Raw genomic sequence first — 23,118 nt, 5'->3', positions numbered from 1 at the left:
CTCGGTTCTATGAAGACTAATTGCACATACAAGAAAAGTACGATCGAGCAGCTGCGCCATTTCGGCACAGGAAAACCCCTGAGGAGGGAGCTGTGCGGTAACACTGCAGTTCCACCAAAGCAGGAGCTGGCTCAGCGTCGCCCAGGGTTTGCTGCTGATTAAAGTCTCACTCTGTGCCCACGTGCCGGAGGGGTAAGCACAACCACAGATCAAACAAAAGCACAAGCCACGTAACACACGGGCCATGGTTTCATCGGCCTCGCCTCTCCTAAGGACTTTGCTGAGTGTGAGAACAAATCTCCGGTACTGCGATTCTAGAAAGCATTTCACTGAAAAAGAACAACAGTAACAGTCAACGATGCAGAAAACACAAAAAGGAAAGCTCAAATAGATGGGGCTTGCCTGCTTTGATAAGAGAGGCCGCAGGAAGCTGGCAATGTTCATGTACCACAACAGACCGATCCCGGGACAAAAACCAGCGCATCAGTGCCCGCTAAGGGGAACGAAGCTCTGGGACAGCCTGGCTGGGAGGGGCGGGGAGCCGGGAGGGACACACAAAAGCTGGACAGGCGTCACCAACGTACCTGTGATGTTTTCAGTTCCACAGCAATAACAAGGCGGCCAACTTGGGCTTCTCTCACCCCTGCGTTTTCCTGATCTGATGAAGATCAGTCTGCTGGAATTTGGGGGGCAGTTTCACTTTTCTGTTTTTTTTCTGTTTGGTTTTTTGGGGGTTTTTTTTGTTTTTTTTTTTTTTTTTTTTTTTTTAAATCCAGTGATTACTTGGGGTGTTTCTCATGGGGTCGCTCAGTAGTACAGATTCAGGTAAGACCGACACTCAAATTGCTGTGTTTGTGGTTAACGGCTCAGGCTCTGTCCGAATTCATAAGCAACCCCCATTTCCTCTGTCACCTCTGTTTTTCCTTGCTGTGTTACCTGCAATAGCCAATGATGATTTGGAATAAATTCTTCCCCTGTTTTTGTCTGTGTTTGTCAAACAACTCATTTAAATGAGACAGTATTCCCAAGAAACTAAGACCACAGCGAAGTCACGGCTTTATTTCAGTAGCCCTTAAATCCCAGCAGACTCCAGCTAACCTGTGCCATGTTCCACAGTTGTTTTCCAGCACCTCTCAGTCCCAGTTCAGCATTTTTTGAGGATTCAAGTATTTAGATCAGGTGGTAGCAAAACCAGCTCAGTTTAGGAATTGTGTACGTACACAGAGGACTGGAGAAATTGCTTGAAAACACCCTTTTCCACACAGTCTGCGCATGGAGTTCTCTCTTCATCTCAGACCAAGGAATTAGCAGTATTTCATATTCCAGTATTTTGGCACTGCACCTTCATACAGCTACTGAAGCATTTATGAATTGAACAGATAACAGTAACAGCCTATTCCGCATAACAACTCTGAAACACTTTCTCCTGCGTCCAGAGAGAAACGGGTGCCGCAGCGCGGGCACAGCCCCCTGTAGCCCCAGCCACGTTCTAACGAGCATGGACTAGCTTATTCCCATGCTCCTTGATTTGAACTGTCTGAATATTGCTCTGCAAGAGGGTTCCCATTCGTTCCTTACCGTCATTTAAGCAGAACAAAGCCAGAAACACCGAGAGGTGGGTCTGCTCCTCGGCTGACTCCTGCCCTGCCTCCAGAGAGCCTCTCGAAGGCCGCTGCTATTTAACCCACACATCTTAACTGCTGAGTTATTTTTATTTCTCCCCTCTGTGCTCCCTTGCCCATAATTATTTTCCTGGGCAGGATTATAATAGACTGTACATTAAAAGAAACCCCTTACCCAACCACAGCAGCTGCAGTTAGCACACTGACTTTCATTTTTCAATTGCCATCGACGTAACAGCATCTCACAGAGTGCAAAGTTTTTCGTATTTGTTTCGTTTCACCTGAGTTCTAGGCAACGTTTTCCACACAACGATTTCTGTCCCTCTCACAGTGTTTATCTTGGTATCTGCATGAGCCAAAGGTATCGGAGGCACAACACAAATACCATGTCAAGAAGACAAACTAATACCGGCGGGCAATTAATTGTGCACAAACTGGATTTTATTTACATCTCTACAATTTGAGCTTCAATATTCAGCACGACTCAGCCAGAGCCCCGAGAGCTGGCTACTGTACGCTGCGCTGCAGCCAGTCTGCCCCAAAACTGCGTCCGTGGGGAGGGCCACCGCGACCGCCTCACAGCTGTGGTGTTCAGCCCCTCTCACTGACCGTTTCCCATTTCCAATTTCAAATATAACACACCAGAACAAACACGGGATCATTTCCTTCCACAACCACAAACGCCGAGTGCCTGCCAGGACCCAGCCAAGCCGATGCAACAATATTTAAGGAGAGCTCTTATTTGGCAGTTCAAGAGAGATTTCGGAGACACATTCCCTCTTGCGTTTAAGAGCTGAGTAGGTATTAAGTAGGAGAGTTTCCATTTATATTTTTCTAACTGTAGCTCAAAGCTTAGGCAAGTCAGGCACCTACCAACTGGAAGGCAGTGGCATTTCAGGTCTCTCTTGCACAGGTATTTAAGCGAAGTGAAAAGTCTAACTGGAATCTTAGATACGTAAATCTTTTTCACCACTTATCACTACTGAAAAGCTTCCTCCTAATACAATTCAACATCTCTCTCATAGAAGGAAAACCATATACTCAGTTTTCATGTTTTCTGTATGATTAACACACTGGTTATTGCAATATTTCTCTTATACACTAGACTTTTGGTAGTAGTTGGTAAATTAGAAGGTTTTAAAGCCCTGTGCTTCTCATGCACTTTTCCCCCCCACCCATCTTAAGCTTCAAGCTAGGTTCAGCATCTGTCTTTTGATGGGGGGGATCTAGTGCATCTCCTTAGGTGGTTCCCAACTTGACTTCCAGAGCTGTAGGGAGCAGGTTCAGTTTTGGTTGCGTTATTATCACTGGAGACGTCAGCACTTGGAACACCCCTGGGCTGTAAGTGCTCTCCAGGCATGGCACGTTCAAGCAGAGTGACGTCCCTCTGGCGAAGGCGGTGCGTGGAGGATCCGCAATGGCCATTCCGTCAAACTGTAGTCTCTGTTTTTTTAACAGTTCGACTGTGAAGGTGTTGGCGTATCATGCTCTTCTCTTTCAGGTACCTGAGATGAACAGAGAGGAAGAACGCGTTTAAGTAAAACACAGTCCCGCAAAAATTGAACCCAGATTCTAACGTGGTAGTGGTATGGCTGAAAAACATGTGAAGAGAGCTCTTCTGATGGCAACTGCTACTTATTGTTTTCTTTACATTTCCTGGCTGCTTCGATTCAAAGTGATTATCAGACCGTCATTTGATGACACATCCACAGCTGGTATAGACTCTCGTGGCTTTTGACCTCAGGACTCATATGTATGTTCGGAAACGCCGGTGCGTTTCTAACTTGTACCTGTTGTGCATTTTGAGCTACCATCAGAAGGACTCAGCCATTTATGAGAAGTCAAGTTTTAAAGGGACATCAAGAATTCGGCACAAGTCTAGCTTAAATGCTACGCTGCATTTTGACTTTCCAAGTAAACAACTGCCAGTAGAGACTGAGGAACCGGTCCAAGGCTCAGAAGACAAAGTAAAGAGAAGTAACCCTGAAAGTCAGAGTTTTCTGGAATGATCCCCCCATGAGTATGCAGTCAGTATTTATTTTGCCATCTTCAGCAACAGCAGCTCATCTGGCGATGCAACATACAGAAGGGATTTATAATCCCACTAAGTTTCACTTCAGTAGTCACAGCAGTGTTCTAACAGACCTCTGCTGCGTAAATGCACTCACCTCTTGAGCCAACCCGTAACTGTAAAAGTTCTCCTGGACTCAGAGTGACCCCCCTCAGTTTACTTCCATTTACCTTGCAGTTGTCTGCTGAATCTCCTGTTGTTCTTCTTCATTTATTCTGTGCAGGATCGACTCCAAAAAGGGAAGATGAAATTGAATGTACTGAGCGACCTGTGCAGGAGACAAGAAGTGCCCGTTAGCGAGTATGCTAACTGGGAAAAATACAGTTAACTGTTAGAATTGGTAATCGATGGTGTACGCACATCACTGCTAATCTCTTCCACATCCCTGTCCATGAGAAAAAACTTGGCAATCTTCTCCGAGGGCCCCTGCAAGAGTCTGTGCAGTAAGGGAACGTCTCCACTCCTCAGCTGCTTCTTTTCTGGGATTTAAAAGAAACACGGTGGTGGACACAGCATACAACAGGGCTCTAGAGACCTCACGCCATCAGCAGTCTTCTTCTCCGGACAAAGATGCTGTATTTGACTGCTGGGCAGTTATTAGATACCTGACAAGTCTCTAGGGCACACCTGCAGGAGGATGTGGCACCTAACTTACACCTGGTGTTTGAAAGACATGGGTAGATGCCACACACAGAAGCTGCAATGCCGGTGGCCAGGCGAGCATTTAGGAGACATATCTCAGCCCCATCAGCTTGACCACAGCTCCCCAAAACAAAACCGACTTCAGAATTTCCAAATTTCATTTCAACTTTATATTTTGTCATTTAAGGTATTTGCCCACCAGTTCTCTCTCCCATTCTTTCAAATATTCCTTTAAATGAAGATAAAATTTCCTTTTTCCTGAAGGATTAGAGCAGACTGTGTTGTGGAAGTAAACTTTTTCCACTGAAAAATGAGTACTTCAACCAGGCATCTGCAGTCCAGGCCGACCACCCCAAACTGTCCGTTAAAATATCCCGTAGCAGCGGCAGGGGGAGCCCGGCACCCCACGGCTGTGGCGTGGCTGTGCACGACACGAGCGAGAGCAGAAGAGCATCTGAACAAAGGCTTTAAAGACGGGCAAACGCCAAGGCCTGTTCAGCTGAAGCAGCCAGAGCGGCAGCACGCTCAAAGCGCCCAGAGCACAATCGCTCAGCTTTTCCTCTCCTCCAGAGGGTGACACATCTCTAAGGGGTCTCCAGGAAAGCCAAAATGCTGCACTGAGCCCACACCGTCCGAACAAGGACGGCCGCCTGGGATGAGTCCTGTCACCCCACGTGACCCAGTCCACACTTACCTCCGGAGGCGTGGATAATGTAAAGTGCAAATTCATGCGGGCTGTTCTCTATCTGTTAAACACAAACAGAAAAGTCTGTTCAGACCGACTGACCCTCTTCCCCGGCACTGCGCTGCCAGCACATGCTCCCTGTGCTTCTCAACTCAGACATGTAAACCCAAGTCTGAGACTGGGATCCTGTCTGCGGGAAGGTGAAAAGATACTGGATGTGGGTAAGATAGAAAGCTGTGCTGCCGCGTTCACTGTCCTCGTACCCCTACCTCATGGTGGAGTGCATTACACAGCGCCCCAATCAGTCACACACCCTCTTAGATACCACCAGATCTTTCCAGTCTCGTTTCCTTGGAGCATCACTAATGACTCCCTGCAGCTGTCTCCTCAGGTGACCCGCAGAGTCCCCAGGAGAACAACCAGTAGGGTGCAACCCTGGCGTCTCTCCCTATCCCCTTACCCGCACTACCACATTGAGAAAATAGCAGTCCTTCTCAACAGTTCTTTTTCAACTTCTTGTCTATACGTTTGCAGACCTCTCCCTAATTCCATTCCTTATGTTATTGTCGTAGAGGTCAACTTCTCCTTTTAGTATTACACTACAAATCCTACCGTCTGAAGTAATTGTGCAATAGCCACGTCACCAGACAAGTTAAGTAGAGAATTATCAAAAATTGTACACAAAGAAGCTATGTAGAATAAAGACACTGGAGAAACATACAGCAGTACCGGTGAATACATTTCCGACCAGGTATAGTCATATGCTAATGGAATATGGTACCAAAGAAACTCCAAGAAAAAAGAAGCTCGTTTCAGACAGTATGGCGCTCATCTTCAGCACCAGTTTTAACTCTGACTTTCTAGAGCTTTCTGTGTGCCTGGACCTAACAGAAGGTGAATCCCAGCCGGTCGGTGGGGCTAAGAGAGAAATCCCTTTTGTTGTAAGCAGAATAAAGCTACCAGTACCCATCACTAGAGGGAAGCACGGCCATGTGCAGGAAACATCCTTTATCTGTGCTGGGAAAGCAGAGCAGCGGCGTTTCCCCATCCCCTGCACAAGTGTGTCGAGAGGCAGTTCTGCAGTTATTCCTGCACTGCCCACCATACACCCAACATGCCTCTTCTGGACTCAAACAGCCGTAAGACATTTGTAAAATAAAACCAACTTGTTCCTTGTAACTGGCCCGTGTGGTTTTTTCTATGCTCTATTCCACACACTATCCCCTCCCAGTTGTCTCCTGCCCTTCCAGCAGCACTGGTGTGACACAGAGTTACCATCTCTCCAACAGGGCTGCACTTGCTTCTGCAAAGGTGCAGTTACCTTAAACTTCCGAAGCAGTTGTTCTATTACTTGTCTTGTTCCCATCTGGCTATTTATCCTTATTTTGGTTTCCGATCCAAAAGCTGGAGTGAACACTGACGTCTAGGAACAAACACAGCAGCAGAAGGGCAGGAGGGTGAGGGCACTGCTGAGACGCAGAAGGGTATACACCAGCGCAGCTCGGGGACAACGCAAGCTGCCAGGTATGCTGCCACCGCTGCCACCAGGCAAAGGGCGGGCGGTGTCCTCAGGAGAGCACCCCCGGCAGGTAGGACCACTGCGGACCCCCAGCGTGCAGTGGCCACGCCACCTTTTAGAGCAGACCCCAAAAGCAGAGCCCCGGGGTTGAGCCCAAGGCACAGTGACAGTGGCCTGGCCAGGCACAGGGCCGGTGGGGAGCGTCCCCCTTGGCTACGGGGGAGTCCAGAAACTTGCTGGACGTTTTTATCTGTCCCAGTACCCAACCTCAGATGATTAACGACAACATTCCTACCTCATAGTTGTAGAAATGGCCATTAATTGAAAACCTGAGAGTTTCGACTTCTGTCCTCGCTATGGTGGGGAGCCTGGTCCTCTTCCGCACCGCCGCGGCGTTGCCGACGGCCCTGGGCAGGGTAGCGCAGTCGTGTTCCGGCTCGCTCTTGGACCTCAGAGTGCAGCTTTCGTAACATGAGTAACCTGGACAAAACGAAACCGCGTCAGCACGCTGCACACCTGCTCTACCCTCCTGGCCAGCACCCCACAGGGAAATGCTTCTGGGTAGAGGGATTTATATGATTTTTCTTTAATTTTTTGGGGGGTGAGTGGGAGGAGTGGGAGAGGAGTGGGGCATGGGCGTACGGCAAAGAGCAACAGGCTGCCTGCGGTGCCCACAGTTTGCTTTTTTGTTCACTTGTAAGGAAGGATTCCCTGGCGAAAGCACAGCCCGTCAGCGCCGGCTGTTTGAGAAGTTATCTGCACAGCCCCGTTCTCACTAACCAGTCACACGTCAGTGTTTCACTAGCGTGTAATGGATGTTCAGTCGACACAGAAAATATTCCCTTTTACTGACAGGGAAGGCCTCGTGTCAAATTACTTCCGCACAGTCCCAGAACAAGGAATTTTTAGCAAAAGTAAGAGCACCGACACTAACGCTTCTCCAGATCTGGCTCTTCTTCAGTCGATTTCACTGTCTCCCCGCTAATATGATGCAGGTCATCAAATTCTCCCCAGCGTGTCATTCCCCTGAAATACCAAACATACATTTATAGTTGATTACTCCTCATCAACTCTGTGATCTCAACTTAACCTGTAGCCAGCCTTCATGTCACACATTCCCATCCCTGTCCACAACTTTACTGAACATGAGTACAGACCTCAGTGTGGCATATGAAACCAGAAATTTTAGTTTATATCATAATAAAATTATTAGTGAAATGTGGTATAACTAAGGATCCCAAATGTAACACAATCCTCTTCAGAGCCTGTTGAACATTGACCACGATGTGCCTTAAATCATTTGCAGTAATTATTTACCTATTTTATAGCAATGCCATAGGTTACTCCCGTGGAGGGTCCCGGGCAGGCAGACAGAACACCCCCCCATCCTGTGGTTTAAATAGTGACAGGACACACCGTGTCTGTTAAACAGAGAGGGACACGGAGGATTGAATTACCATAGCCGCCTCTCGTGCCATCCAAACCAGTTCTGTATGAGAACAGGGAATTCCATCCAACCTGCTTTAAATCCCAACTTACTTTATGGCAATATTTCCATAATTCGTTGCGTAAACTCTCTAGCACAAAGCCTTTGGCCAGTTGCTGTTCTGACTGAGAATAAACCAATTTGTAGGAAAACATTAAAAATTCATTTCCTATATACATTTAAAACAATATTTAACTAACTTCAAGGAATGTGCCAAACGACCATCTCAGTTGTGTTCCGTGCATTTAGAAAGTTCATTTAAGATCAAACAGTCAAGCTGCTCTGCATACCTTAAAGCATGTCGGGGCAGCTCCACATTTCTGGGATTGTGGATTAATATTTACTTCAAGATTCAGATCTCCACTAGTCATAACTTTTTTTTTTTTTTTAAGAAATAAAAGGCAAAGCATAAGTTCAACTGCCAGACCAGACGCTAACCTACTGGCCACACGCACCCTGTGCCAGCAGACCTGGGGCAGGTAAAGAAAGAGAAGCAGATTTGCCTCAGACTTGAATTCTTCTCTGGTTACCCCTGTCAGGTTACATCCCTTAATTTCAACAGCCAGAGAAAGGGAGGAAGACTGTCCCTGACTTTAGTGGAACTGCACAGCTGCAATGACTGTAGAATCAAATTGACAATCCAAACATGTGCCACATGTAATCTAAAACAGTGGATTATGAAGAACAAAAGCTCTGAAATACCAAATTTCTCAGGGAGCCATTCAGGGTAAATACTGGCTCAGCCTCTGTATTACACATTACTCAGCTTCAGCTCATCAGGTACAATTCCAAATTCGCCAGCCCAGGCTTGGGAAACAGTTTCAAAACAGAACAAAGAAATCCTCTAAGAACCTGCATCAGTTTTGAAAGATACGGCAAACCCAGCAGGAGTCAGGGCATCACAACGCACTCCGGTATGGGATGTCCTAGGCAGCAGCCTGAAGGCGCGGCTGATCCGCGTGTGTTTCTAAGGGGTTCTAACATCAGATCCTGCAGAGGCAAAGCCAGAACTCCTTCCCTGCCTTCAGCTTTGCCCCGAAAAGCAATGGTGTCACACCTGAAGTACATGGGAAGGTACACGCCAGACAGTGACTTAGCTCTAACCTACCAGCTTTTTGCTTCATGCTGGACAACGGCCACCAACATGATGTCTTTCCCGGGCTACCAACATTATGAGGTGTACGTACATAGATATGGACAGTTGGAAATTTTCAGATACATATAAATTTCCCCTTATTTGCATGGGAAGAGTCAGTATAGACACGAGCAGCCTCCTCTACCTTCTCAGCTGTTCTTAAGCTGAAAGGCAGACAAAGATGCATCGTTCTGCCCAGCAGCAGCCACACCAGGTGGAGTACCGCTGTGCAGAGACCACTACGGCCTTTGGGGAATGTGGGACACACGGCCAGCCATGGCCACTGGAGCCACCCACGTGAGCTGTCTTCAAATACTAGCCTGCCTCTTTCTCACCCAAGTAAACACATTACCTTTTAGTAGGGAACAAAGCCACGTTCTCTGTTGATTTCAGGGTTACAAAAGAGGGTATCTGCTTCTCATCCTGAATTTTTAATCGGATGGGATGTCGGACTCCCCAAAATATTGACAAGATGCCTTCAATAAATGGTTTGCTTCCTTCTCTCTGGAGTAAAGAAAGGGAATAAGTAGTGCTGCATAACAATGGAGTAATAACCATCAAGTAATAATAATCCATTTCCCCACAAAGTAACAGGAAGGTGTTGAAATCACCGAGGCCAACACAGCCCTGGAAGAGGTCACCAGAGAGGCTGCATAATCCTCATACTTCTGCTATTTCCCAAACAGGCAGCTAAAGGTGCAGCTGACCTGATCTTGCATCAGCGTTACTCTGACTTTGACCAGGAGGTTTTCCAACCAACTTGTGCATAAACGCACACAATCACAAGTCAAATGCTCTTTGTTTACCTGGGTGACTAGCTCTTCCGCAACCAGGGTGCTAAGAAGGTGGTGAAGGGGAAGAACGACTGCTAACGGCAGGTAATGGTCCTTGTTGACACAGTGCACTGCATCAGTCCAAAACTGCTTATCAGTCCCTGTTCTTGCTGACCTAACCCGCTCACTGCAGAACGGGCAGGGACAGAGCAGTGGGGACTGCCCACAATTGCTCTGATGTCCTTTTGGGTCTTGATAACAGCAAACCAACAGAAATCCAGCTTGTGAAGGAGAAGGAGGTTCAGGCCTCTAAACCTGGGACTCTGTGGTAGGAGAGACACGACTCATGCTGTCATCCGTCCTTCCGCCCACCGGCCCTTCTGGTGCCCACAGAGGATGCGCTCCGGGGGCTACACTTAGGAGCATTTTCTCTGTCCTAACTGGTCACACTCAAGGAGACAGCAATAGTCTCCCCTCCCGACATTTGACACTAGGCTCTAGCACTTGCTGCGGCGCTTTTATTGCAGCCACATTGAACACCAGCACCCAGTTGCGCTTTCCTACTACTACATTGTGCTTTTCTGCATTATTATTACATGATCCTTACCTGATTAAGTGACAGTTGCAGGTTTTCTTGATCCGAATAGTAAGAGTTATAAGTCTTCAGAAGAGAACTGAGCTGCTCTCTAGAATAAAAGATCACACAACGAAATGAGTAATTTTTCAATGTCTCCATCACCATAAAATCCAGGTGCTAAGTGGCACGATAACACCCGGTGCCTGTGGACAGGTTTGTTAATGATTAATACATCATTTTCCGGGAGTAAATTTATGTCAGCTTATAAGTTGCTTCTTTAAAGACCTGATACACAGAGGAAATTAATTAGTCATGGTCTGATGTGACGTTAATAACACCGGACCAGAGTAACTTGCACTTTGGACTTCTGTTATAGTCATGAGGGGCAAGCAAACAGGAACAACGCTCCCATGCCCCAACCCTGACTAACTATCAACACGGTTTAATGAACAGTCTTGCAGTAGTGACTGAAGACACCTAATTTTTTTTCCAAATGGTGTCTATTATTTCCATGTTTTTGTCTAGTATAACAGACAACATTTGCAAACTCTTCAGAAGTACTGTTACAACTCCTATATCAAGTAAAAAACACCAACAACAAAACCCACCAAACAAAAAAACCCCTTACCCCAAACCTAAGAATTGACTTGTAGCACTGCCACTGAAAAACAAATTACACATAGGAATAACACTCCGTAGAAATTACATTTTACTATTTCAACACTCAGAGTTCACCGAGAACATCAAAGAAATAACGTCGGAGGTGCAGGAATAAACGGACCAAGACATATAAACAAAACATTACACAGCACCTTCTGAGAGAGAGACATTGAGAGAGGAACTTTACGGTACAGCCTAGGGGCATCGCAAACACCGGCATCAACAGTTTCAGCAGAAACTTTAACAGTTACAAAAAAACAACGGTCACAACACACCGGTCACAACACACCCACGTCCGGAACACGAAGCCGTTATCAATGGTGACAGTGTCACCCTTATCAGAGATGACAAACCTAAGAGCGATCTCTCCCCGAGGAACAGGAATGTCACTGCAAAGCAGTTCAGAAAGGTATTTTCAAGGGTGAAATGAGTATTATTTCATAGCACCTCTCTACAGCGACTCTGCTTACTCAAACGGACTGGTTAAAGGGCTGCACAGTTCACTGTGAAACTTAAAAAAATAAAAGTCAGTTTTGCTCAGAGGATCTCACCTGAAGTATTAATCAACTCCCAGACATCTGTGCAAGAGAACAGGAAAAGGGTAGATTATGCAGACCAACAAAAACCATTTTGGTTAGAAATTTCTATGTATGACTTGAAGCATATCGATTAGACAACAAAAGTCTCTCCTCCTTGGACTATCATAGTCTTACTCCGCAGGACTCATCCTCTTCTGTGGCTTATGACACACACTTTCTTCCACCTTCAGCCTCCCCTGTCTACAGCCCGAGAGCCCAACACGCAGGATTGTGGTGCTCAGTCACCTCTTACCACTTATACATATCCGAAGCATCCACACAGCACAGTATCTCTGCGTAACGCCAAGCGGAACAATACCGTGCTGTGGGTCTCTACACCGAGCAGAGTGCCCGAGGGGGGCTGATGGACGCTGCTGCCCCACAGCCCAACAGTGGGACCAGTCCGCGGCAACGCAGCCGTCCCTCAGGCCTGGCTGCCGACATGCTGGAGAGAGCAGCGAAGGGGTATTTGCTGCGGCTGTGGCTGAGGGGCAGGCAGAGTGCGGGAGTGAAAAGCTTGCCCTGGCATGCCCTATCCCTCCTCTGCTCCACTTCATCAACGGAACACGGCGGTGCCCTGTCGCTTGGTGGGCCCTTTCCCGTGGGGAGAAGGGAAAAGATAAACAGGGCTTTTACTCAGCGGTAACACAAGGACAAGGGCCGCACCGCTAAGCTCATCAAGGTTAACTGCATTCCCTTCTAACACTTTGCGTGTAAATTATTTACTTTGTTAACTTACTCCAACTCCCCCAAAAATATTTCTAAGTGGCTTTATCAACAAAGCGCTGGGCTCCAAAACACCATTTTCAACATTGATTCAACTCACCTCGCTCTTAAGTCCTAGTAATACAGGCTGTGAAAGCCTTCCCATGCCACGTGCTGGAATAGCTCATTACAGGTCCTTCGTGCTGACGAGCTCTAAGGGACTGGATTGAGGTCACCCCACCAAAGGGGAAAGTTTTAATAGACTTCGATATGAATCAGACACATGTGAAATCTTGATCGTGCTGGCTAAAGCTGAGCAAGATTAAGCACGTCTTGGCCTCGTACACAGGCAAAATCCAGATGCGACGTTAGATTAATATGCAAGTAGGAGATACATCATTTGGTTTGACAGACGTTGTGATAGACCTGCTGATCCTGCTAAGGGGTGATTAAAACAGAAGTCTTCTTATACTTTGCAGCCTAATACCTTTGTCAATTGTTTTATTGACAGCTCTTATTCTGCACTCTTTTCCCAGGTAGAAAGTTGGGGAGATCAGTTCCCTGAAGACAGATGAGGAATACCTAAGGACTTGGGTCCCACTCTGAGGCTCATCTTAGTCCATGTTGGCTGCACAGGCAAAAAAAAATCAAAGGCAAAAAGCACTACGTGATGTGGTAAGGGTTATCTCTTAGGCAGATTGCATTTCTCAGGGCAAACTCTGAAGGTTTTCTCTCCTTTTTTGCCTTGTCTAGAAAACCTTCCCATTAACTTCCAGAGAAGTTTGCACGAATCAATCTTTCAGGTTTCAGTCTTGCATTAGTGCAACCAACGGTGACGAACCACAAAAGCCATTAGGAAAGCCCTGAGGGAGAGATTTAACAACAGCTCTCACTGACTTGTTTGTCCTTGTGCAGTAGAAAGACAGTAGAAAAGAAAATCTTTCTTCTTTTAGCCCCAGAAAGGACTAACACATGCACCAAACCGCTAGTTCCAGAAGGAGTCTTAGCGGAACCCATCTTCACTACCAACCACTACCACAACCGCCCTCACCAAGAGGGAGATGGTCTGGCCAGAGTTACTCTGTTGGAAAATCAGCGGCTCTGTTGTGATGCAAGACTGTTCCTCACAGCCCGGCTTTGTGACAACAGCCAAAAGGAGCCATTCATGGAAGCCAAAGCTAAGTAACTGGTAGAACAACTTTGAAACAACCCCCAAAGAAGGCAACATCGACTGCAGATATACCACTTTCTTCAGTAATGAAGGCAAGACACAAGGGAGCTGTAAGGTCAGGTGCCCCAGCGGTAAACCACAACAGAGCCCACATTGTGTTCACTCAAAACACTAACTCAGGACAATTCACCTGTGTCCTCTTCTCTCCCGAGCCCTACGTGTTTATCCACGTATATTTATGGCAGTTACGCTTAAAGACGCAATAGTTCAGCCAGCCAAATCAGCCCACGCGCTTTGGTCAGCCTTTTGATGCAGCCTTGTGCAACTCCCCAACGGCAGGCTTGCCACCTCAGCAGGTCCGTGTGGTCCAACTGAAAGAGCAGGAACGTAACAGCAGATTCAAGGTGTAGATGAGGGACGATAGTCTGGAAATTGCGTTGGAAGCAAGCTTGAGCGCATGCAGAATACATTAGCGACTCTTGAAACGCTTCTTTGAGGTTTTTTGCAAGGCTAAAGAACTTGTAGTACTCTAAACCGTAGCTGTAATGCAGAAGGGTCTCAACCAGCATCCACAACTCACCCCTTGAACGGGCAAATATATAAGGGAATAAAAGCCCAGAGATGTTGGTTCATCGGGAACATTTCCAAAGGCTTTGGTGTGCCAAGTATATGAAAGTTCACACGGATTAATTACCTCTGACACAAAAGCACTGTGTCTGAAATTAGTAGCAGTATAAAAGGAACAACTCTTCAGAGGAAGGGGAGGGACGCTTTTATTGCCTGTGTGCTTTGGGCAAAGCTCTGACACTCTTCCTTAAAAAGGGAGAAAAACTGCTCTGTTCATGCCACATTTAAAAGTACGGTGATTCAGATCGAAATACCTATTGCAGCATGAGAAAATCCGTCACAGGCCCCATCCCTGGCTGCATTTGCAGTCAGCTGCTTCCCACGGGAACATCAAGAGGGATGGAAATGAAGTGAGAAGAGAGCCCCCTCTTCCAGCTCCTGCGCTCTGGTCAGCATAGGAAACAGTCATCCCCTAAAAAGGGGGTAGAGCTGTACGCCAGAAGGCTCAGGGTTTATGGCAGCAGTAGGAAAAATTCCTACCAGCCAGATTTAACTGTGGAGGAGCATCCCACAAAACAGAGTCGGACTGCAATTCCAAGCTTTTTACAAGTAGGCTCAAGAAGCACTTGCACTTGCCACAGCACAGAGCTGGGAGCCCCGTGGGGCTTTCTGCACAGAAGCCCTGCCGTCGGGGACTACGGACCAGACCCCGGGCCTCAAACAAGTAGAGCTCGAGTTAGACGCCGCAACTCTTGTTCAATTCCAACACGTCTCCTTCCCTAACCTGGAATTTTATTTCAGTATCCCCTAAGAGTGCTATTCTACCTAATGAACAAAACCCACAGACCAAAAGGTTTAATGCTCTGTTCTTCAAAATCCATATAAAGGGCAACTTTGTTCTGTACCCACTTCAGAGCCAGCAAGTTGTAGGAACTGCTGCTGCTACAGGCTCAGCTCGCTACAGGATCCCCTCTTAATCAATACACACGGAGTAACTTCAGAGAAAGCAGCAAAGTTATTAAATAGTTTTTATTAATAGTTTACCTGGTTATGAACTTCTCCTCATTGATGGAAACAGAAGGTAGATGCTGTGCTTTCATAGTCACTTTCTTCATTTATTCACCAAAGATGAATCTACACAAAAGGTCAAAAAAGTAATTATATCCACTGACATGACTAACAAAGACTAAATGGTAAAAACAACAACAACGCGTCAGTTTGCCAAGTGAAACAGGCTCTGACACTCAAGCTAAGGGCTAACTGCACCATATTTTGATGACTTTGTACTGAGCCCTAATATCCAAGTATTTCCCGCTCCGAGTAACAAAAGCCATAAGCCATTCCCACCAAGTATATCACAGCACCTTAAATCCCAAGTACTACGTATACCAGGACTTTCCAAGTAGCTGTAGGACTAGCTGACAACTCCATGATTATGCTTCACTTGTTAGCGGACTGAGACTGCAACCCATTTACCGGTTAGGATTCATTTGTTAATTACGGATAGAGCCTTGCCCAGGGTCACCAAAAAAAAAGTGACTCAGCAAAGCACCCTTAACCAGGTTCATAAAACTAGACAAGAGAAGGAAAAGTGTTGATCATGGGCAGAGTCCTGCAGCCCACAAAGAAAGCAGCTGAGGTATTAAAGACAGCACAAGGCTCTAATTAAAGTGATGTAGCAATATAATTTACAGATCACCGTGTAGCGATTCCAGCGTGTTAGGCAGGCAACAAGGCAGACCCATGAGACTCCAACAATGCATTCTTCAACAAGCTTAATTACGGAGTCTTGGCGGCTTCCATTCCCCTCGGTACTAGAAGAAAAGGCAGACTGAGGAGAGCGAGTGAAGAGACTCAGATTCACGACTGACAACCGATACTGCACTGAAACAAACTTAGTCTCAGCCCAAGCGACATCACACAAATGGGTGGAAAAAAAATGAATCCTGTGGATAGCAGTAAAATCTCCAAGGATTGCACTGGCAGTTGACTATTCCACTTCTATTTCTCTCTCACATGGGCATAACGACCAAGGAATTCGCCTAACGGCACCTGATGTCCATCCTCCCTTATGCCAGGAGACAGACACGAGTCTGATATCACACTGCATGGGATAGAGCCTGCTCAAAGCGGTCTGAAAAGCAGTGTATCTGCAGGACTAATGACAGGTAGCCCTCAGAAAGTCAATTTAGGAAAAGAGGTTCAAGCTTGAGAAGATCGTGGCTAGGTAAAGACTAAGTGCCTCGCTTCGGGGCAAATGATCCTCCGCTACTGAGATGCGTTTTTAGCAGAAGTTAAACAAAGTTTCAATAATCACAGATAAATGACTTCTGTGAAAATACATGTGGACAAATGAGCTGATTCACAGAAAGAGACATTATATTCAACCTACAGAACATCTAGAAAGTTAGCTCACAACCTCTAAAACCAGACTGCACTCCCAAAGCGAGCTTGACGTGAGCAGCCGGGGTTTCCAACGGTGCCTCAGCAGCAGCTCCCTGCAAAGAGCAGGAAGGATCCCACATACCCTTTGTCCTCTGGGTGACATCCATCAAGGCAAAACCATACCTGAAAGCCAAATAAGCCCAGGGACTTCTGTACAGACACGAGTTCGTACGTAAGGAGGAGATCGCTGCACGCCAGGATAATACTGGTGTTTCTTTGCCTCAGATGCGTTCAGTAAGCATTGGCCACACCCCGAAATCGGCCTTCATGTGATTTACTAATACCTCAAACTGAATCAACGGCCTATGCCGATGTAATTGCAAAACAATTTTAAAAGATGCAGAGGAGTTTATGTACATTGGCACCTGAATAACTGCATGTACACTTAAGCTTCCTCCCATCCGTCAGGAAAGAGCACGTTGAGGAGAGCAGATAGCCAAGTCACCGCTATGACACCTACAGCAGCCACCCCAGCAAGCTCTAGCACCGCTTCACTGCTCATGGTTGCATTCTTTTCAGTAGAATTTGACCTTAAAGTCATTCGTATCAAAGAAAAAGCTGATCTCTACAGATTCAGAGAAGTCATCTTTACACGCACACAAAAAAAGATTATCACTGGACTACCTGTTCTGTCCACAGTGAATGACTCAATTATTTGCTTTAAATATCTTGAGCATATCTTAAATCAGCTGGATGCCATTAAAATGCTGACAACAAAACAAACTGGCAGAGTTGTCGGTGATGGGAACAATTCTTACCCAACGCCTCCCCCCTGTCTCTCCCTCGCTGCCCGAGGAGCCCGGGCAAGGATCCGCCTCTTCTCTTATAGCCGGCACAGAAGCGTAAAATAGTGCCCGTTACATTTTCCTCATTTATGTGACCAGTTGAGCTTGTCACGCTTGTACAAAACATTTCCACACTGCCACCTCAACCTAGAGATAAAACACTTCTCTGTGTACCCTTCCCACAGGCGCATTTGGGCTACATGCATCTTGCGGCCCTTATTTTTAGTCAACCCCAAAACTTGCAGGTGAAGAACACACAGCGACTTCCCCAGCACAACTATCTGACACCACAAATGAGAGTATATTTACACTGGCGCTCCACAAATCCACAAAGCTGTCACATTTCCTATCACCTCCTGGTATTTTCCTGTTTTCCATGTCACTTCCTCGTAGCTCTTTCGAGGAAGCAAAGAGGAGCAAAGTGTGGTTTTTCCACTGTTCCCTTTGATTTGAGCTAACAAAACCCATGCTAATATTCCAGCTCTTCCACCAGCACATTCCAAACCGTCTCCTGACTTGCTTAGTGATGGGCAGGTGTCTTCAGCATGACGTTCAACTGGACTAGAAGCACATAAATCTCTCAGACAGGTAATATCTTGAAAGTGGGACCTTGGCTGGACTAAACTCCTGGCAGGAGGCTTAACCAAGAACTTGAACTCTCAGAGGAAGACTGACCCAGGACTAAAATACTTTTGGAAGGAAAGAAAAGAAAGAGAAGGGAAAGACAGGAGTATATCAGAAGTGGGGCAGATGCAAAATAAGCAACTCTAGCGGAAGAGTGTAATTATTGGAGAGGTCTGGGAAAAAGAACGGGAAAAAAAGGCCGCAGCACAATCCCAAAGCTGTGAGAGACGAATAGTGCATCAGGGCACAAACCAAATCCCACCTTTGCTTTTCTGTTAAGATGTGTATCTTACCTGAAATGTTTTTTGTTTGGGTTTTTTTTCACGAGAAAAAGGCAAAGCATTAGTGGAGAGGCAGGTGAGAGGACTTGTTTAATTTTATTATGCAGAGTGATTTTTAAGTTATTTTGCTTAAGGGGACAGCACAGGGACAGAACGGTGGAGGAATGACAAAGCAAAGGTAAAAGCAGATTTTCACACCAGGATGAAAGAAGGCAACGGTAGAGGAGGGCTGGAAGGAGAGGGACACTCGGCATCCAGAGGTGAGCCCAGCAGGAGCAGCAAAGCAGCATTTTAATTTGGATACAACAGCCTGCATGCGCTCTTTGGCACATCCATATAATATTAAGCTATGGACTGCAGAGCAAGTGGTGTGCCACGCAGAGCTCCCACCTGTGTTAAGAAAAAACTAAAAACCCAAAGCTCCCCAAAAATTTCCAGGTATTTTGACCCTGTGCTTCCCAAAGCTGATCCCAAAGCACAGAAGTCAGGCTGGGGTGAACCTTCCCAGTTTCTCGTACAGAAACCGCAATGCTCAGCGGTGTATGAGCTTCGCTATCGACAACTCACCCATCTAATATTTTGTACAGCAGAAGGAGCTATGCACTCTAGAAACAACAGCGCACATACCAAAGTCTTTTTCTAAACTCCAAAGTGTGTGGTGTTTAGCAAGATTGTGGACCACGACCCGTTTCTGTAGAAATGAGTTCAGGATTTAGTCACATACATAAGAAACCCACTATCAGCAGAACAATTTTACTAGTCTTTACCGAGTCAGGCGCTGTAGTTACATGAGCCTTCATGTGGGGTTTCTCTCCGGGTATTTAGTTTGGTTTTTTTTAAGTTAGATGTTCTCACCACCAAAGCAACTGCCTAATCAAAGGAACATACTCATAGCCAACACTTGCATTTTCCCCACGGAAAAGAAGGGGGCTTTTTTCTTTGTCTTGCACATTCCACACTTCCTTCTAATAAGTGCTACAGTACAGAGGAGTAACAGCACTACTTGAATACAACCCCCAGCACAGCCCCTCTGCTCAGGCAGGTTCAGAATGGGCTTTGATTACTGAAACCGTAAGGAAGTTGGTGTTTACCTGTGAATGCGGCCCCTTAACTTTCCGAGTCACCAAGACAGAAGCACACAAGGTCCCTCCCTCCCCACAAACAACCGTGATAGAGCAGGCTTTGCACCAAACCTATTTCAAACAGCAAATAAGTAATCCATTATTACGAATAGAAGTTACTTTCTCTTTCAGGTCGCTCCGGAAAGACAGCTTTTACCCGCCAAAAAGAACAGACAAGGTCACCCATGTAACCTTTGAAATCACACCAGCGACTGAACGAAGGGCAGCGGAGGGTTATGCCCACAAAGACGGCGAGCAGCAGCACTACCTATTATCTGCCCGTTTTAATCGCAACTGCCTCGCACAAAGTCACCTCGAGGTTTAGGAACTTCTTTGATGAGAATTTCTAACCGAACATTTCTCCTTCCCTCCGGCACCCTAATTACCTGAAAGGAATGTGACTTGAGCTGTCACAGGGTGACTGCGAAGGACCTCGCTTTCTACTGACACTGCAGGTTACAGTGCAAGCGGAGGAACAGCTCCAGCTTCACATTCCACTTACCTGTACCTCCGATCAGAGAAGGAGAAGCCGAGGAGGAGTTTCACGTACCTTTCGCTGAGCCCTGGACAAGGCATGACAGCATCGCACTGGCTGACAGCTACTTCTGCTACTTCATGGAACCCACAGAGCTGTTAATTACTGTTTTGCTTAACAAACTGGGAGTGCTGGAAACCCAGGACACTCCCCACACCTCGGTGCATGTCGGGAATACTTACCTACCCACTTTCCTTCCTCCAAGCGGCTGACAGGAGCGCTCCCTTAGTCACGGTTACACCTACGGGGAGGCTCCAGTTAACACTTTAAGCACTGACTTCATAATGAGAGGCAACCTGCTGACTCTCAGTAATTATATGCTGACCAGACGCACCCTGAAACATCCTGTGCTCAAAGCACTGCTACGCTTTAAACACTTGTCTTGTCCGTTTTCTGGTCCATCGAATAAGGGCATTTTTCCTTCTCCAGATATACAGCAGTCTTTAGGGGAATAACCAAGACATACAATCAGAACATGCCTAAAGATAAACATGGACTTCTAACATTATGACAAAAACTCTGGCAACACAACTTGTTCGCTGAGTCACACACAGCTGTATATTCAATTTCTTGCTCAACTGCATAATAGCCTTATGAATATTATTCATTGGGCAAGAGTTGTGTCTGTAAGAGACAATGCATCGCTGCTTAGCTTAATTGCTCAGTAGCTAATCGTATAAGCAGATGTTTCAGTTGTAAAAAAATATCTGAACCAACACATACCTTCCCAGTTCCTACTCTTTGCCCATCCATTTCTAGTAAGCAATTAATTCAAGGGATCAAGCTTAAACTTCAAAGCTACTTGGCCACAGAAAGAAGAGCGTGAAAAATACTGAGCCTGAATTTGCCTTCATACCCATCTTCCTGTACTGTGATTTATATCAAGTTACTTCTGCTTTACATAATTTTATGTTAGGGAGAGGCAGAACAGACCCATAAATATTTGATTCCTGATCATTATCCTCTGCTGTGCTCCTCTCACGAGCTAGACTCATTGCTCTGCACGCAGCACAACGTATTTGGTACTTGTGATTACAGTTTATGCTGCAGTTTCCAGCTCTGCAGCTGAAAAAATATTTAAATCAAGATTTTGTTGGTGCATATAAACATCGCGAAGTCTTTCAAAATACAGGAAGGAGTCAACATAGGAGACTTTTTGGTCAATTCACAACAGCATAGAAGCTCCGTGCTGTGGTGGGCTTGGAGCTTCACGCCAAGCTCAACCTCTGGAGCTGCTCCATCTCTTCTGCAATGGTTTAACACAAATCCATACAACTTCCCAACTCCTTTAAATCCAGAGCTTTGATTTTTTTCCTGTCATGGCTTCAGACACTTGAGCACTCTGTCGGACGCTCCTGGACCAGAGGGGCAGAGCAGAGGAGGCACAGCCTGGCACTTTCAAGTCTCTACACCAAGATAATGTCAAATCTGTCTCTGACAAGTATTCCGCCCTGCCGGACACTTACGCTGTAAAGCTGGTGGGCACCAGAAAGTATCCAAGTATTTTTAGAACTGAAGACCACATTATTAGCTTACAGCAGAGCAACGTGATGTTAACCCTTCGGTGTAAGGCAAGCTTCATCCCGACTAACCATTTTTGAGGCTTTGTTAGGTTTTTAAACATTAACTTAAACTTTTAGGGGTAGCTTTTTTTTTACGTTTACAATCAAGTTGTGAAAACCCAATGCAGAAAAATCAAGCAGAGACGTCTCAGTAGGAAATTAATACAATAAAGCAGTAAAAAAGCTAATAATAAAGGATATAGACTAATATCCTAATAAAGGACTAGAGTTCTTATTCCCAGTCACACCAGGTGTGTTAATTCTTACATTGGCTTGGGGAACATGGCTCAGGTTTGTTTCTAGCCTTCCCTCTCGCACTTGAACTACTCGTACCAGTGGCCTAGTTCTGTGCAGAGACTGCTCAGGGCAGACCAGGAATAAGAAAAATGAGGTCTTTAGGGCCACATAGCAGAAATTAGTCTACTGTAAATTCCAAGAAAGAGAATGGTTCTATTGCTTTCACAGTAAATAATCAATGCACAGGCAACATAATTTTTTCATCTTTCATAGTAAACATAGTTGATATGCCCTGGAAATCTAAGAACAAGTCACAACTTGGTTATACTATTTCACCCCTTAAGTGAAAGAGTAACGAGGATTTGTTTAGAAAAAGCAGGGAACGGGATGACCCTTGAGTCTTTAAAGGCTGTTTACGTTTCTGGCTCCTTGCGTGTTTAATATTCAAATAATTTTAAGTTAATAAATAATGGGAAGTTGGAGTTCAGCTGTTTAATAACTTGGCCTCAAATGATTAACCACCACACCGCTAAAGCTAGAAGAACATCTCAAGCAGAAAAAGCAAAGATATTCCTGTTATATTTCTGTAGGACACAGTTGTGATACGCGGGCTGCCCATGGCAAGGTAATATAGGCGTATCGGATTTCAGTGGAAGTGTTTTGATAAACACAACAGGCTATATACCAGCTCAGAACAGATTACTCCCCTTTATAGTGAGAAGGAAACTCCCTAATATTGTTTGCAAACAGCTATTTCTGGACAACTTCAGACCATTAACTCCAAACATGGAAAATCCTTGGACTTTCTGAGCCAGCTACTACAACGCAAAGTTAGAGCCTCAACTCACGAAATCTGAAATGAACATAAAACAACTGATCAGTTCTTTCCTTTCTATTACAAATGTTACCAAGGGGATTGTGTTGATACTAGCAACAAATCAAGGAATTTAAAACAACTGCATGTACCCTGCAAAGGACCTCCCATTCTCCAGGAAGATTATTTTCTGTCATCACACCGAAGTGCCAACAGCAAGACTTGTGTGCCAGGACATGTTTTACAGATGGCTCTGATTAACACGGAAAACAGAAACTAAGAAACAGATGATTAGCTCAAATAACTAAATTCTCAAGGCAGACATCCACTACAACACCTGGTTAGCTATCATGGGCCGTAATCCCTCACACACCCTATTTTGTAAATTCTGTGGGCCACAAGTTTTTAAGGAATAGAAAAGAAGCAGAGCTGATGCTTGCAGCAGCACATGTGCAAAAGGTGATGGTTGTGAACATGTAAAGAGCTGGAACTTCCCAGATACTGACCTTTGCCTGTGCGAAAA

At 45.8% G+C, this 23,118-nt stretch overlaps 1 protein-coding gene across 1 annotated transcript; it reads right to left on the bottom strand.

The window, feature by feature from the left end:
- Positions 1 to 3,051: 3,051 nt before the first annotated feature.
- On the bottom strand, positions 3,052 to 20,194 carry RASSF6 (Ras association (RalGDS/AF-6) domain family member 6). The gene is made up of 11 exons (XM_009887103.1): positions 20,010 to 20,194; positions 15,236 to 15,325; positions 10,541 to 10,619; positions 9,513 to 9,664; positions 7,474 to 7,565; positions 6,835 to 7,019; positions 6,342 to 6,443; positions 5,030 to 5,081; positions 4,054 to 4,172; positions 3,864 to 3,961; positions 3,052 to 3,127 (listed from the first exon to the last, which is right to left on the bottom strand). The coding sequence occupies exons 2-11, from the start codon at positions 15,304 to 15,306 to the stop codon at positions 3,052 to 3,054; spliced, it is 1,026 nt and encodes a 341-aa protein (XP_009885405.1). The 5' UTR covers positions 15,307 to 15,325; positions 20,010 to 20,194.
- Positions 20,195 to 23,118: the final 2,924 nt, after the last annotated feature.

Source organism: Charadrius vociferus, unplaced genomic scaffold (assembly GCF_000708025.1).
Source record: "Charadrius vociferus isolate BGI_N301 unplaced genomic scaffold, ASM70802v2 scaffold376, whole genome shotgun sequence".
Classification (NCBI taxonomy): Eukaryota; Metazoa; Chordata; class Aves; order Charadriiformes; family Charadriidae; genus Charadrius; species Charadrius vociferus.
The sequence above is the reverse complement of the archived record's forward strand: the minus strand, read 5'-3'. Positions and strand labels throughout refer to the sequence as shown.